We start from the raw sequence: 14,754 nt of genomic DNA, 5'->3' as shown, positions 1-14,754 counted from the left end.
TTAATCAAGCAAATACTGTAAATGTACCTTCGGAATTGGGCTACTTTTAGGCGCCACATCCTGTTTATTTGTATGTGTTTCAACATCTGTACTCCATTCTTCAACTCCTCCACAAACTGATGAGGCAAGCATTTCACGTCGTATTTTCACATCTGTCATGCCTGGGATTGTACGACGTAAATGTGCCATCTTTCCCTTGTTTTTACAACGGATTGCATCGTTGTTTCCAGTTTGCAAACACTTGATATAAGTGTCATAGAAATGATCAAGTACTACCCTGCAAATTTAAATTATTAAGCAGCATAAACAACATGACAAAAGAGAAAGTAAATCCAGTTAATGTAGGTATATGAAAATGGTTACAATCGAACGGCAGCTATTCTTGTTTGAACTTCCAGGTATATTGAAGAGAATTCACTCATCTACAATGGAAATGAGTCTATTGAAGGCTTGAACGAAAAATATTTCTGGCGAAATTAAAAGAAACCAGCCAAATTCAGTGGCTATTGAGAAGCCACTGATCACTGAGGTCCACCATTGGGAAGCCACTCACCACTGAGGTGCACTTGTGCATCAGTGCAAAAATACATATTATTATGTTACTATCATTTCATGAAAGATGGGAACCCCTCTCATGTAATCAAGCTTATTCAGTAACAAATTAAGTCAGATTTATTAATATCTTGGGAATTCCCAGATGACTTAATGTAATCGTTGTATTGCATCATGGAAAAAAAACATGCGAATGAGTGAGCTTTTAATAGAATATGGCCTCTCCAGTTTGTTCAGTATATAACGGAATGTTAACATGATTTCGTGGGAGATTTATGAAGGAGCTGTTCGGCAGTTAAGTGTGATTACTGTTATGTGCCTTCATAGAAAGGTACATGTGAGCCAGTCAATTTGCATAGCCAATAAGCAAAACTTAAGGTGATTCAGAGTACGCTAAAAAGGAGAATCACTCTAAAAAACGGAATTTATTCTTATGTCGAGGAGTGTGTGTTGCTTGTGTGGGGGTGTGAGGTGTATGGGGGTGTATGTGGTCTACTTACCGTGTCGTGAAACTGAGCCATATATCCGTCTTTTTGATTTTAATGACAATGAAGCTGTTGCAGCCGATTGCCCTGTCTTTAGACGCCTTTGACGTACGTATATCTTCGTCGGATACATCTAGACCAATAATGTGAAACATTTCTTCTGGGCTACGGACTCTTATATCGTTAATTTTGAAATGACAAAGCTCCAGGGTGTCAGTACTGTTCTTTGTCACATACTCAACATTGTAGATTGGATACACTCTCTTCTTTGGCTGAACATCTGGTGGTATTATTTTGATATCTGCCGAGCTGCCATGGCCAACGTTCTCATGCTTTGATGCTCCTGTAGAAGATTTGCTGGTTATGGATGTAGTTCTCGTTGATGTTGTTGTTGAAACCTGGGCCCTTGTTCCACGATACGTTTTGGCTGGCAATGGTGGGGGCTTCTTTTCTTCGGAACTTGTAGCAACCTCAATTTCAACAAAAGACTTTGTGGCACTACCTTCAGATGACTCTATTTTACACAAACGTAAATCAAGCATGAAAATGTAATAATCTATTTCCCTAACTTTATCTTCAACGATTATATTTCTTTGTGATGTTTGTCTTAAAGTTAACTTGTGGTTGATTATGGTATACGATCATATCATCATAATGATCATGGAGAACTGTCGCTGTTTTTAAATAACATTTGCATTAATTATTTTCCACTATTTCTGATTACATTTTAGTGCCATTAAACATCATACCTAATGCTTTCAATGTGTGTATGTACAGCGATTCCGGAATATCCAGCTGCATCCTGAATTCACAGTTCGGTTGTTCCTCTAAACTATGATTCAGAAAACATTGAGTGAGTTGGTCCGCCAGTTTACCAGATTTGTAGTCCGCCCAAAATTTCTTAAAACCTGCTGCAGTACTGAAACGAAGGTTGAACACTATAGACCCCTTTTCTACACTTCCTACTTCACCATCATACTGCAAAAGAAGTGTGGATATTCTTTGCTGCACCCGAGGTTCGTTCGTTGCGTTTTGAAGACATCGCTCAGTGAGGTTTTTGTCCACAGTTGTAACTGATCTTGTTATTCGGATGACATTTGCTCGCAACGGAAGCTGAACCACTATAAATGATTTGAAACCATGGAATTAAAGTATGAAGAGATGATTTGTCACTAGTTTACACCCATGCGTCTATCATTTGACCGTCTATTATAAACATGAAGCATGACACATTTGTAGCCCGTGTAGAAATGTGTATGAAAGTGGTTAAAGGTCCGCAGTCCGCATGGTCATTAGTTCGAAAACACAATAAAAGTATTATAAACCCTAATCCTTACCATAACCCTAACCTATAACCTAAGCCCTAATTCCAACCCTAAACCTAACCCTAACCCTGACTATAATCCTGACTCACTCTAACCCTAACCTAACTTTATCGCTAACCCTATTATGCTTAATCTAACCCTACCCCTATCACCCAAAATGTCCTAAATACTATAACATAAACCATTGTCAGACTAATTACCCTTCGGACTAATGGGCTGCTCTCAATTTGCTTTAAACCAAGTGCAACGTAACTTTCTGTGTATTTTCCAAAAGATCCATAGGACACGCAAACTCTAACAAGGACTATACAGGGTGTTTCAATAAAAAAAAATAGGCACTGTGGATTAGGGCAACTAAAAATGTCGGCAGTAAAATCAAAACTTTTTTGTAGATTCAAGAACCAGGAAGTTTTGTTTTTAAGATGGTGTACAAATCATCCAAATCCGTTCACGCGTCACTGAGATAATTGGGATTGTACAAATAGACCCATTTCTGGACCGTTCCAATCCCCAATGGGGCAGTACACATACTGAAGTAAGCTCTCAGTCTTGCTGGGTACGAGTTGAAAACATCAAGCAACCAATCAATCTCTCAAAGAATAATTTTCACGTGCACTTTTCTCTTTGGTTTACAATATGTGAAAATATACCTTCTCAAGCAAGAACAGGGCCATGGGGTTAGTTAAGTTTCATGATGTACACATGTGTGACCAGAAAAAAGAGAATGAATCGCACGAGTTGCGATTCGCTAGTTGATGCGTTTACATAGCTCTACATGGTTTAGCACTCGTTGTTGCCCCCCCCGTTTTCAATTATAAATGTCATATACCGCTAAATTTGGTACCAATGTATAGAAATGGGTCTCCTCTATTCAGTGATACTAAATAAGTAAATTAAGTACAAACATTTCCCACACACTGTTGCTATGACGTTGTAATGTGAGGGCGCCCATGCAAATTTAGAAATTTTGGCCATTATACTTGATTAAATTGATTTTCGGCTAAAAATTCTACAAAAATTTTCACCGAATTTATTCCTCAATATCATTAAAGGAAATGACTATTTCAACCTAACTGACGAGTAAAAGGTCAGTAGCGCTTGGAATAATTTGACTAGAGGGAAATGAAAATTGATTTTACTGTAGAATGGTGGACCTCAACCCCCCCCCCCCCCCCCCCCCATTTTGTCAGCTGGTCTTAACCCCGGGTAAGGTGCTGGGGTAAAAAAATTATCACTAAAATGATGGATCTACGATTAGCTTAGGTCGTTTGGGCGTAAACGCGTGGTGGTACAACCCCCCCCCCTCAACCCAAACAGAAAGGTGTGAAAAACATTACAATGCAGCACATTAGTGTTTGATGTGTATTGCCCCATTGGAACGGTTCAAAAATGGGTGTATTTGTAAAATCCCAATTATCTCAGTGACGCGTGAACGGATTTTGATGTTTTGTGCACCATTTTAAACGAAGAAACGTCATGGCTTTTGATTCTTTAAAAAAGTTTTGATTTTACTGCCGACATTTTCAGTTAAGTCTCTCAATCAACAGGGCCTATTTTTATTGAGACACCCTGTATTAAAGGCCAGTGGCGTAGATTTCTTTTTTACATGGGGGATGTGGATGGTATCCATCATCTTTTGGCGGCAAATGCGTGGGAAGCGAGCAAACAAAACTGGTGAAATATATGTTGCAAAACTCCGCAACCTTTAGGCTAAAATGGCCAAATATGAGGTTAATTTGGCCAGAACCCCGTATACAGGCGTCAACATTTGGGGGATGCTTGACCAAAATATAGGGTCCACAACTTATAAGTTCCCCCCTAAAAACTTTTTAAAATAAATCAAAAAATATTTGACGAAATGCAAACGTGTAAAATGATATCGGTAGCCTTATTTGTTTTACACACATGGTCCAAATTATAGCGTCACACGTCATTGCGTTTGGTCACAATGGTTCATTATGTAAACAAAAGAGACCGTTTTTAACAGTGTTAAAAGTTACATCTGAGTCCATAGGAGGCAATTAACTCTAAAACAATCCCAGCAAACACAAAACGTTTTCGACATCATTCGCAAAAGGTTATAAAAAACGTTTAAATGTCGGGTTATATAAAGGGTATATTAAGAGTATAAAACGTTTCCATAATGTTTCCATAACCTTAAAAAACATTTTTTGATAATCTAATGCTCAGCAAACAAAAATGTTTTACAGAAAACGTTTAAATGTCGGGTTATATAAAGGGTATAAAAACGTTTTAATAACATTCCAAAAAACATTCTTGAAAATCTTGATACAAAACATTCTAAACAGAATGTTATCTTGGGGTTGAAAAAATATTTTGCGAAAAATGTTTGCCCAAAATATTTTCAATAACGTTTTAAAAACGTTTTCATGACCTTTATATAACCCGACATTTAAATGTTATGATTTCTGTGTTTGCTGGGTTCAAATATTTTAACATAATGTTAATGTTATTATTGACACAATATTTGGCAAAAATGTTTGCAAAAATAGTTTACAATAACATTTTTTGAAAACATTTAAAAATATTGTTGTAGTGTGTTTTCATACAAAACGTTTTTAAAACGTTATCATGACCTTTATATAACCCGACATTTTAATGTTATTAAAACGTTTTTACCTAAACCAAAAGCCAAAATATAACTTATTTAAAACGTTTTTAAAACGTTTTTGTGTTTGCTGGGAATACAGTAGGCCAGGAATATTCATGTGTCTGTTAAAGAAAACTTAATCTTTGTTTTTCTTCTTTTTCAAAAGCAAAGCAGGGGTTTAATTTTTTTTCTCTTTAATCGATAAAAGGCTAAATTGGGCGGGATATGTACTGCGGTGAGAATAGACCATACATCGCCAGTAGTTCATCACATGTGAAAAGTAATTTTAAAAATGCCACGTTTGCCCGATTTCCTTCGCGGTCGACCAATAGGTTTGCTGGATGAAAATGTACCAGTGAAAGAAATTGCTCGTCGAGTTGCGCCCAATGCGATTCGAAAATTGAGAACAAAATTTCAGGTGACAGAAGTGAAAAATAAGCCAAGAGCACCTCGTGGACGTGTCACGTCTGTTCGTCAGGACATGTCAATAGTGAATTTGACTGAAACCAGCAACGGATCCGGACTTTAATAAACAGCATGCGCCGACGTTGTAATGCACTTGTTAACAGTGTAGGAGGACACATTACCTACTGAACATCTAGAAGTTTTATTTCCATTACAAACACATGAACAGACCTGACATACTGCATTGTTTGAAAATTGATTCCTATGGACCAAGGTGCAACTTTTCAAACTGCCTCTTTTTTACATAATGAATCATTGTGACCGAACGCAATGATGTGTGACACTACAAATTGGTCCAGATTTGTAAAACAAATAAAGTTACTCATAACTTTTTACAATTTAACATTTCGTTAAATAGTTTTCGATTTCTTTCAAAAAGCATTAGGCGGAACTTATAAGTTGTGCACCCTATATTAGGAGATACCCCTCCCATGATCGGTGAGGATCTATGCTTATGCTATATGCCACTTAAAAGCATTTGAGCACTTTTTAAAACTGTGGATATTCCTCGCAAGGGTATCAATCTCCAGTTGTCATGGTTGTGACAATAGACTCTAGAATCTATGTTGTGACAGACATTATCCTCACATACTCTGGAGAGTGAGTAAACCATATGTTCTCTGGGCCTCAGCCCTCACAATTAAATTGTGTGCACTTACCAAGTTTATTGTTATCGCCACATATTTCTGCAGAAATGTTTTTTAAAGAAGTACCTGGAATGAAAAAGTTTTACCAATTACTGCTGCGAAAATAGTTTTACATTGAGGTTCTGGACAGAAAACAGTGATTAAGGGCTGTGCAATAATTATGTGCCCTTAGGAGGGCTAAATTGGTACAATATGCACTCGCTACGGTCGCATTAATTAAGGTTTGCAATTGGGATCCCCAAAATTTGGCATGTGCGAGGGGGCAAAGATTTTAGCAGGCCGAAGGGGGAGCAATTTTGAAAGACCAACCCCTCCCCCTCATAATTATTGCCCAGCCCTTAATACCTTTTGTTAATCAGATTATTAAGGGGTGCATTGTGCACCCACCATCCGTTCCTTCCGCAGACTAGACATGCCAGTGATTTTGTTGAAGCCTACTAAATGTGCGTCAGCTTGGTGAGTGTCGTTAACTTATCGCACGCACTATTGCCAATGAACATGCACTTAGTTAGCAAATTACCTTACCTACCTATCCTCTTCGGGCCCTGTGGCCCATAAGGCTGCAAGTCTTCTCCTCCAGCTGTCCCTGTCTCTAGCTATTGGCTTGGCTTCGTTCCATAACCTCCACTCTAATTTCTTCCATTCTTTTTCCACTATCCGACTCCAAGTTGTCTTACACAGTCTTAGGGCGACCAAAGGCTTTTGGAGAACATGAAATTGCTTTCATGCAGTGGCTATTGTCTTCCATCCTTAACACATGGCCAATCGATTTACACATTTTTTTTACTTCTTCACTTGTCCTGTTCATTTTGGTTTTCTTTATTAGGTCATTGTTTGATACGGCATATGGCCATCTAATCTTCAGTATTCTCCTGAGACATCTGACTTGGAAAGTGTCCAACTTCCTGTTATCACTATCACTATCATTGTCACTATCATTGACAATAGGGTAGGCTTTTTGCCTTACAGACAGACCGGTACCCAGGTGATCATGGTGATGGGGATATATCATTAGCTTGTTGGTGGGTAGGCCTAAATTATGTTCTCCGCGGAACAGTTAGTTAGAACAGTTAGCCCATATCACTCGAGTCTTTAGTTGAGTATCGAATGCCCATTTGCACTTTCAGGAGTTTATGAGTCTGTTATCTGGTCAAAGGTCAAAAAAAATTGATGCAGACGCTCACGCACTGATGAAAGATGGAGTACCAGAGTGTCAGTCCATGTCAAAACAGACTGAGTGTACACCCACCCTCTTGGATTATGCTCTCCTTTGGCTCAGGGGTACCTTTCATGGACCCCTAGGTGAGGTCACAAGAAAAAAATTCAAATTCCATTTCGTTTGCGAATGGCGGGCAATCAAAGTTTGGCGACCTCAACCAAAATTGTGAATTTAAGGGGTCCAAATGACAAAGTGCTCTCTTTGAGGGGCACTTTCTTCTTAATTGAATCAGTTGTGATCCTCTTTTTGAATGTGGTCACTCACTGGCTGTGTCTGAAATACCTAATGCCAAAAAAGATAGATTTCGGAATTTCGTTGGGATTTCAGAGGGGGTCAAAATCAGCACTTCGTACTGTTCAATCAAATTATCTTTGATTTTGAAGGACCCATGATAATGCCACAGTGCACTTATAGGTCCTAATTATGTTCAGAATGGATTAACCATCTGCCAATGTCTATGAGCAATTAAAAAAAAGAGACATTTCTAGACCCCCTACAGAATTTTAGGCCCCCTAAAGTGGTTCAGCCACAAATGGCGCTTAAAATCGGCAAATTTTGACACCTAATAACTTTAGGTGTACACCAGATATGAATTTCTAGTCTTTTGCATCTGAAAGAATGTAGTCTAATGTTACTAGGAACATAAGATTTGTTTTGTATTTTTGTGTTTTGATACTTTCAAAAGGTCGTTGACCTACGAACATTTTTCGTCATAGCGCCCTCCTGAAAGGTCTGACACATAACAAACTATACATTTTTGGAATCCTCATGACCATACGAGTAATTTGATATATTACTTGACATAATTGGGAGCATTCTGAAAATTTGACCCCCATAACCTGTACTTTGCATGTGCATCGTTGCCAGGAAGTGCATTTTTGACTCCCTTAAAAATCCATACAGAGGATTAGAAAGTAGTTTTTCTTATTACTTGACTCAAGAGCAACTTGAAATATCAGGATAAATAATACAAATGGCTATAAAGTGATCAAAAATATAAAAAATATCATACTAAAATTGGCATTTTGTACCGTATCCTGTATGCATGGTATGTTAGGCAAAAATGACTATTTTTGAAAGCGTCAACTTAATACTAAAACACAAAAATACAAAACAAATCTTATGTTCCTAGTAACATTAAACTACATTCTTTTAGATGCAAAAGACTAGAAATTCATATCTGGTGTACACCTAAAGTTATTAGGGGTCAAAATTTGCCGACTTTAAGTGCCATTTGTGGCTGAACCACTTTAGGGGGGCCTAAAATTCTGTAGGAGTCTAGAAATTTCTCTTTTTTTTTAATTGCTCATAGACATTGGCATATGGTTAATCCATTCTGAACATAATTAGGACCTATAAGTGCACTGTGACATTATCATGGGTCCTTCAAAATCAAGATAATTTGATTGAACAGTACGAAGTGCTGATTTTGACCCCCTCTGAAATCCCAACGAAATTCCGAAATCAATCTTTTTTGGCATTAGGTATTTCAGACACAGCCAGTGAGTGACCACATTCAAAAAGAGGATCACAACTGATTCAATTAAGAAGAAAGTGCCCTCAAAGAGAGCACTTTGTCATTTGGACCCTTAAATTCACAATTTTGGTCGAGGTCGCCAAACTTTGATTGCCCGCCATTCGCAAACGAAATGGAATTTGAATTTTTTCTTGTGACCTCACCTAGGGACCCATGAAAGGTACCCCTGAGCCAAATGAGAGCAAAATCCAAGAGGGTGGGTGTACACTCAATCTGTTTCGACATGGACTGACCCCAATGTCTGAAAATTCCGAGGAAGGAATAAACGGATGAACTTTCACGAAAGTATAAGTAGTATTTGGTCACGAAAACCTTTGACGCCTCACCTGACCTTCCATCATAGCGCCATATTCGTATGGTTGTTCGCATTTGTGTCCTCGTGTGATAAAAAATGATCAATCTACACTAATCGGACTTACATGGCGATAACCTGCCAGTGTGAATTACCGTATTGTTTTTAAAAGTATGTGCAGAAAAACTGCACATTTCATTTCTTATTTAAATGATAATGAAAACAAACTGTGTACGTATCTGCTAGAATTCAAAAGTATATGAATAGAATTCTCACCACGCAGCCAGGGTGTTCCAGATTTCTAGATTTCATTTGAGCTATGCACTTTCAGACGCTACTAAAGTTATCGTCAAATCTCAAAATTTATACACTATAATTTGAACAATAACACTATTTTGATAATATTAATTAACGTTACTGACCCAGCAAACACAAAACGTTTTCGACATCATTCGCAAAAGGTTATAAAAGGTTGTCACAAAACGTTTAAATGTCGGGTTATATAAAGGGTATATTAAGAGTATAAAACGTTTTCTTTACCTTAAAAACATTTTTTGATAATCTACTGCTCAGCAAACAAAAATGTTTTACAGAAAACGTTTAAATGTCGGGTTATATAAAGGGTATAAAAACGTTTTAATAACATTCCAAAAACATTCTTGAAAACTTGATACAAAACATTCTAAACAGAATGTTATTTGGGGTATTCGCAATATTTTGCCAAAAATGTTTGCCCAAAATATTTGCAATAACGTTTTAAAATCGTTTTCATGACCTTTATATAACCCGACATTTAAATGTTATTAAAAGGTTTTGAAAAGAACATTTTAACAATATTTCTGTGTTTGCTGGGTTCAAATATTTTGACATAATGTTATTTAAGTATTGACAAAATATTTGGCAAAATGTTAATTTTTGCAAAAATAGTTGAAAATAACATTTTTGAAAACATTTTAAAATATTGTTGTAGCGTGTTTTCATACAAAACGTTTTAAAACGTAATTATGACCTTTATATAACCCGACATTTTAATGTTATTAAAACGTTTTTAATTAAACCAAAAGCCCAAATATAACTTATTTAAAACGTTTTTAAAACGTTTTTGTGTTTGCTGGGGAGGACTGGTATGAAGCCATCGACAACGGTATATATATGGTCTTGTCATGATTGATTTTTTTAAAGCCTTTGATACGGTAAATCATGAGATATTACTCCAGGAGTTGAAAGCTTTTAATGTTCAGTTCACGAGAGAAGCCTAAGTTGGTTCAATAGTTATCTGACTTGAAGAAATCATAACACTGTAATGGTACCATTTCTAAGCCAGCAAATAGTGTTTGTGGAATACCTCAAGGCTCCATTCTTGGACCAATGTTGTTCATTATGTATATCAATGATCTACTTCTTTGTACTTTACCTGTTAACTGAATTGTATGCTGTTAGTAACAATATGGATGACTTAAATGACATTTTAATAAAGACTTGGTAAATGTCAGTGATTGGCTTGCATGTAATAAACTAAGTTTGAATGTGTCAAAAACAGAATTCATGTTAAATTCCTTCAAATTTTAAATTTGTTCTTCTATACTCAAAATGCTGAAATTATAATACTAGTAATAATTGTCGGAAAGGGTTTCTGTCCATTTTGAGCTGAAATAAAGGTGAAGTGAAAGAAACTATACTGCATATTTTGGCCGTTTAACATGCAGTTCTATAGAAGAACATAATTCAAAAAAGAACATAATTATAAAAGTCATAATTATAAAAGTCATAATTATTATGAATTATGACTTTATGTCGAACTTTGCTCTGTTGACTTACAAACACAACAAATTTGGCTGATTCCATTTATCATTGCTCCAGGGTTGACATCATGGTTTTAGCCTTTGTTAGATTTTCACACGAGTATGGAAATAATAATTATGTTCAAAACAGTTCCACGAAGGATTCCGTGTGATGAATATAGATTAAAAAATAGATTTACTATCATTGTGAGTTATTGCTTTTTAGGGTGCATTTGCGTTTAAAATTATTATATTGACATTTAAACACACAATGAAATAATGTTCCGGTGTTGTATTCGTATTTACGTGGAATTTGGGTATTGCGTATTTTGGCCTCTCCCCCATCAACCGTTGGAGGCGCATCGTATTGTGAGTCGATCCTGAATCGACCGAAATCAATCTGGCGGCTCGACCAGATTATGTTCAATGTTGCAGCAACAAATAATGGGAATAAATGTCATGTTGCGCTCCACAATCAACCAAACTAAAAGTCGTTCGTACTCACCATGCTCATCTTCAATTGCAAAAATATTCCCATTGCCTATTATGTCTAAAACTAGGTTTTGATCACCGCAAGTTGCAACTTCTTCACGGTAGGAAGGGGTTGAGGAAGAGGCTTCAATAATAATATTCAAATAAATATGATTGTGTTGAGATATTCAGTCAGATTCTACAAAATAGTTTACTTAACATGCTTAATATGCCTTATGAAGTGATCAATAAACATACTTTTTGATCAATCACCTAAAACTCGTATTGTCATTCTCCGTTTGCCTGTCTGTACTGTGCACCACCTGCTACATGTAGTCATGCTAGTGGTTACCGAATTTGGCTGCCTTTGTACGCACTTCTAAGATCTTTCGATTTCAATCGTTTCCAGCTTCCTCAATGAGAAGTGGGGTACCCTACTGCTGGTGGGCTGATAGTGGATAGACATTTTGAAAATTTATATCTTTTTAATGACGAATTCTGTGTCGTTTTATGAATTCATGCACACTCCTCTTCCCTCACCCCCCATAATAATGAAGTCTTCAGCTCTTGTTATTGACCTTTGCTTTGGCGAATACATTTTAAATACATACCTCCTTCATTTTCAGTTGAAGATGTGACTTGACTGGTGCAGGCTGTTTTAGCCGGAGTTTTAACTTTCTGTCAAATGATAAAAGGAAATGAAAGTGTCGGTAAGTATAACCGATGGTATTCGTTACATTTTCGCAATTGATTATCGCCAAACGAATCAATCATATAAGTTTGTAATAGATCAGTGCGTCATTTTCTAAGAGTAAATATGGCTCGTGGTAAATATTTCTATTTTTTAAAGTCCATAATTCACTCAAATTTGAAGTAGTTATAGGTTGAAGTGATGTTTCACCTACCTTATGTAGAATATGGTGGCGAGTGGATGCTGTGTGTGCATTTTGCCATATATTTGCCATATACTTCTAGTCTTCGCAACTTGCCCGTACTATGGGACATTACGTCCGATATTTTCAAAAGAAGTTTTTGCTTAAACTGCGATGGGACACGGTGCGCTTCAAGTCAGGGGAAAACTAGCAGTCGGAGGAAATTGTCAGCCGGGGGAATTCAAGATGTTATCACTTGAGGAGAAAGAGTGAAAATGATGAAAACAGCGTGCGTGGTCGGTTGTCCACCACCGGGGCAAAGGCCACCCAAGACATTACGGCATCACCCAGGCAAGCAGTGGCGTATCCATGGGCAAAGGGTGACAAGCTGCCTCCCCCTGTGAGAAGTCTTGTCCCTCCTCCCCCGTGGGATGCTGGCAGCCCATTTTTAGCCCGTTTTGACTATATTTTTGAACCTTTGGATTCCGGGTTTGCATTATGCTGATTTCAACGACAAGTATTGATCAACTTCGACTATGCATAATAATAGAAGCTGGTCAGTAACGTACTGAGTGTTGGCCAATGTAAAACAAATAAATGATGGGTTTTTTTTTCTATAATCATTACCCAGAGGTCATAATTGGCGCACGTGGCCGGTTAGCTTTCTAATACGGGGCGCACCATTTGATTTCCAGGGGGGATGGGAGTTTTTTGAAAACAAAACTTTGCCCACTGCATGTAGTGAGGAAAAACTTCGCCCACTTCGTGACACGAAAAAAAAATTGCCTCACTGAGCAAAAAAAAATTAAGCAAATTCCGCCCGACCCCACCCGCGCGCTGAGAATCTAATAGTGTTTCCCTAAATCACACTTGAACATACATGTATATGCTCACCTCAGTGCGAGGTTTTACTGGTGGTTTTCTGCAAGACATCTGACGAACTGCAGGCACGGGCTTCTCCGGGGGCTTCTTTGCTGGAACTGAAGCTTTGTTAGTTTTGTCTGCAATGTAGAAGAACAAAATAAAATCAACATCTTCACTGTACTGACGTGAAGTCGCGTTGTGTCGTGTGCTATCTAAATGCAAAGAATTGGGTTCGCCTAACTCTGTTTCCATAATTCCTAACATCATTATAGCCAAACTAGGTATATGTTTACCAAATGGGGTGATAGAAGAAGTTTTGGCGTGAAGAGGGCAACAACGTTCATATAGTGTACTGCCGATATTATGATGTTGTTATCTCTTTAAAATGAATTACAACTAGTGGAAATTTAAAATGAGAATTGGATATGAGAATTGAAAATTTTCTCATTTCTATGAAACCACGTGGAACTGGTCGGGGCATCAGTAGCGTAGCCAGGATTTTAGTGTGATTGTATGTTCCCCCTGGCTATCCCCTGCGGGACATGCTATACTAATCAATGTGTTAAATTCAAAAGTTTAAATAGGTTGTTTACATGTTAATTAGCATTTCTCATTCATTCGGATGTCGGATGAGAAAGCATGCCCACAGGGTTGAAAGTTTCATAGAAAATTAATAAGAACATTTTTAATTCTCATAGTTTTGTCCAGTTCTCATAGCTTTTGAAATAATTCTCATTATAATTTTCCATTAGTGTTAGACGCGACCAGCGGGGTAGCGCGAGTGATTAGCCCGGGTCTGATTGAGGGGGTCACAGGCCATTTATCAGCAATTTTCCTATGGGGTTTTCTACAAATGATACCATACCTTCTTCGTGTTCAGCAGATAATTTTGTAGCATCAACACCAGGCTGAAATATAAAAAAATATTATATACCAACTTTTTACATCTGGTAAAATATAGAGGTGTATAGGCTACAAGTTGTATCAAAATGATTGGTACCCAACAGTTTTCATTGATAATGGATGAACCTGACACATCAAAATTCAACATAAGATCCAAATAATTTGTAAATTAATTGCAAAAACAAGTCATAAACTATACATTCTGGATATTTCAAATGTATCCAAAAGTGTATTTGGAAGAGGTAGGCTTTTCAATAAACATCAAAATTGATGGGTACCAATCATTTTGATACACCCTGTATACTATCGTTATTTTTTTGATCAAAATTTAATTTAAATCTGGTCAACCATCATCAGACATACCTATTTGTGACGGATGAAACCGACTGAACACTTCAGTTTTTAGTTGGGTTGTGTGTGATGCGTTTCGAAGTGGAAAAGACTAGGCAGTTTTCTTACATTTGAAAGCCAGTGGGCACCATTTTGACACCAAAGATATCCGAATTTTAGATCGTAAGCATCGTTGGTTTGAGAGAGGCGTGAAAGAGGCGATCTGGGTGAGGGATGAACAACCGTCCCTCAACCCCGATAGAGAGGTGTCCGGGCAAAACTTTCTCACGGCCGGGCTGACACAAAAGCATAAAGTACATTCCTCGTTGATTGTAATCTATACCGGAAGTTACCGGTACTCAAGGTCAGACCCTAACGCAGGCGGGTGCCCCCCCCCCCA

The 14,754-nt window shown here is 37.5% G+C and overlaps 1 protein-coding gene across 1 annotated transcript in view; it reads right to left on the bottom strand.

The window, feature by feature from the left end:
- LOC140149048 (uncharacterized) overlaps positions 1–14,754 on the bottom strand; it is a 36,660-nt gene that overhangs the window by 1,531 nt on the left and 20,375 nt on the right. The window contains exons 10-17 of the mRNA XM_072171199.1: positions 13,987–14,029; positions 13,152–13,258; positions 11,997–12,063; positions 11,420–11,530; positions 6,098–6,151; positions 1,787–2,158; positions 1,053–1,551; positions 28–277 (exon numbers count right to left, since the gene is read on the bottom strand). Of these exons, the coding sequence (XP_072027300.1) occupies positions 28–277; positions 1,053–1,551; positions 1,787–2,158; positions 6,098–6,151; positions 11,420–11,530; positions 11,997–12,063; positions 13,152–13,258; positions 13,987–14,029 (1,503 nt within the window). The remainder of the gene's footprint in view (positions 1–27; positions 278–1,052; positions 1,552–1,786; positions 2,159–6,097; positions 6,152–11,419; positions 11,531–11,996; positions 12,064–13,151; positions 13,259–13,986; positions 14,030–14,754) is intronic.

The sequence above is a fragment of the Amphiura filiformis genome, chromosome 3 (assembly GCF_039555335.1).
Source record: "Amphiura filiformis chromosome 3, Afil_fr2py, whole genome shotgun sequence".
NCBI lineage: Eukaryota > Metazoa > Echinodermata > Ophiuroidea > Amphilepidida > Amphiuridae > Amphiura > Amphiura filiformis.
Note: the sequence above shows the minus strand (reverse complement) of the source record. Positions and strands in the feature narration are given on the sequence as shown.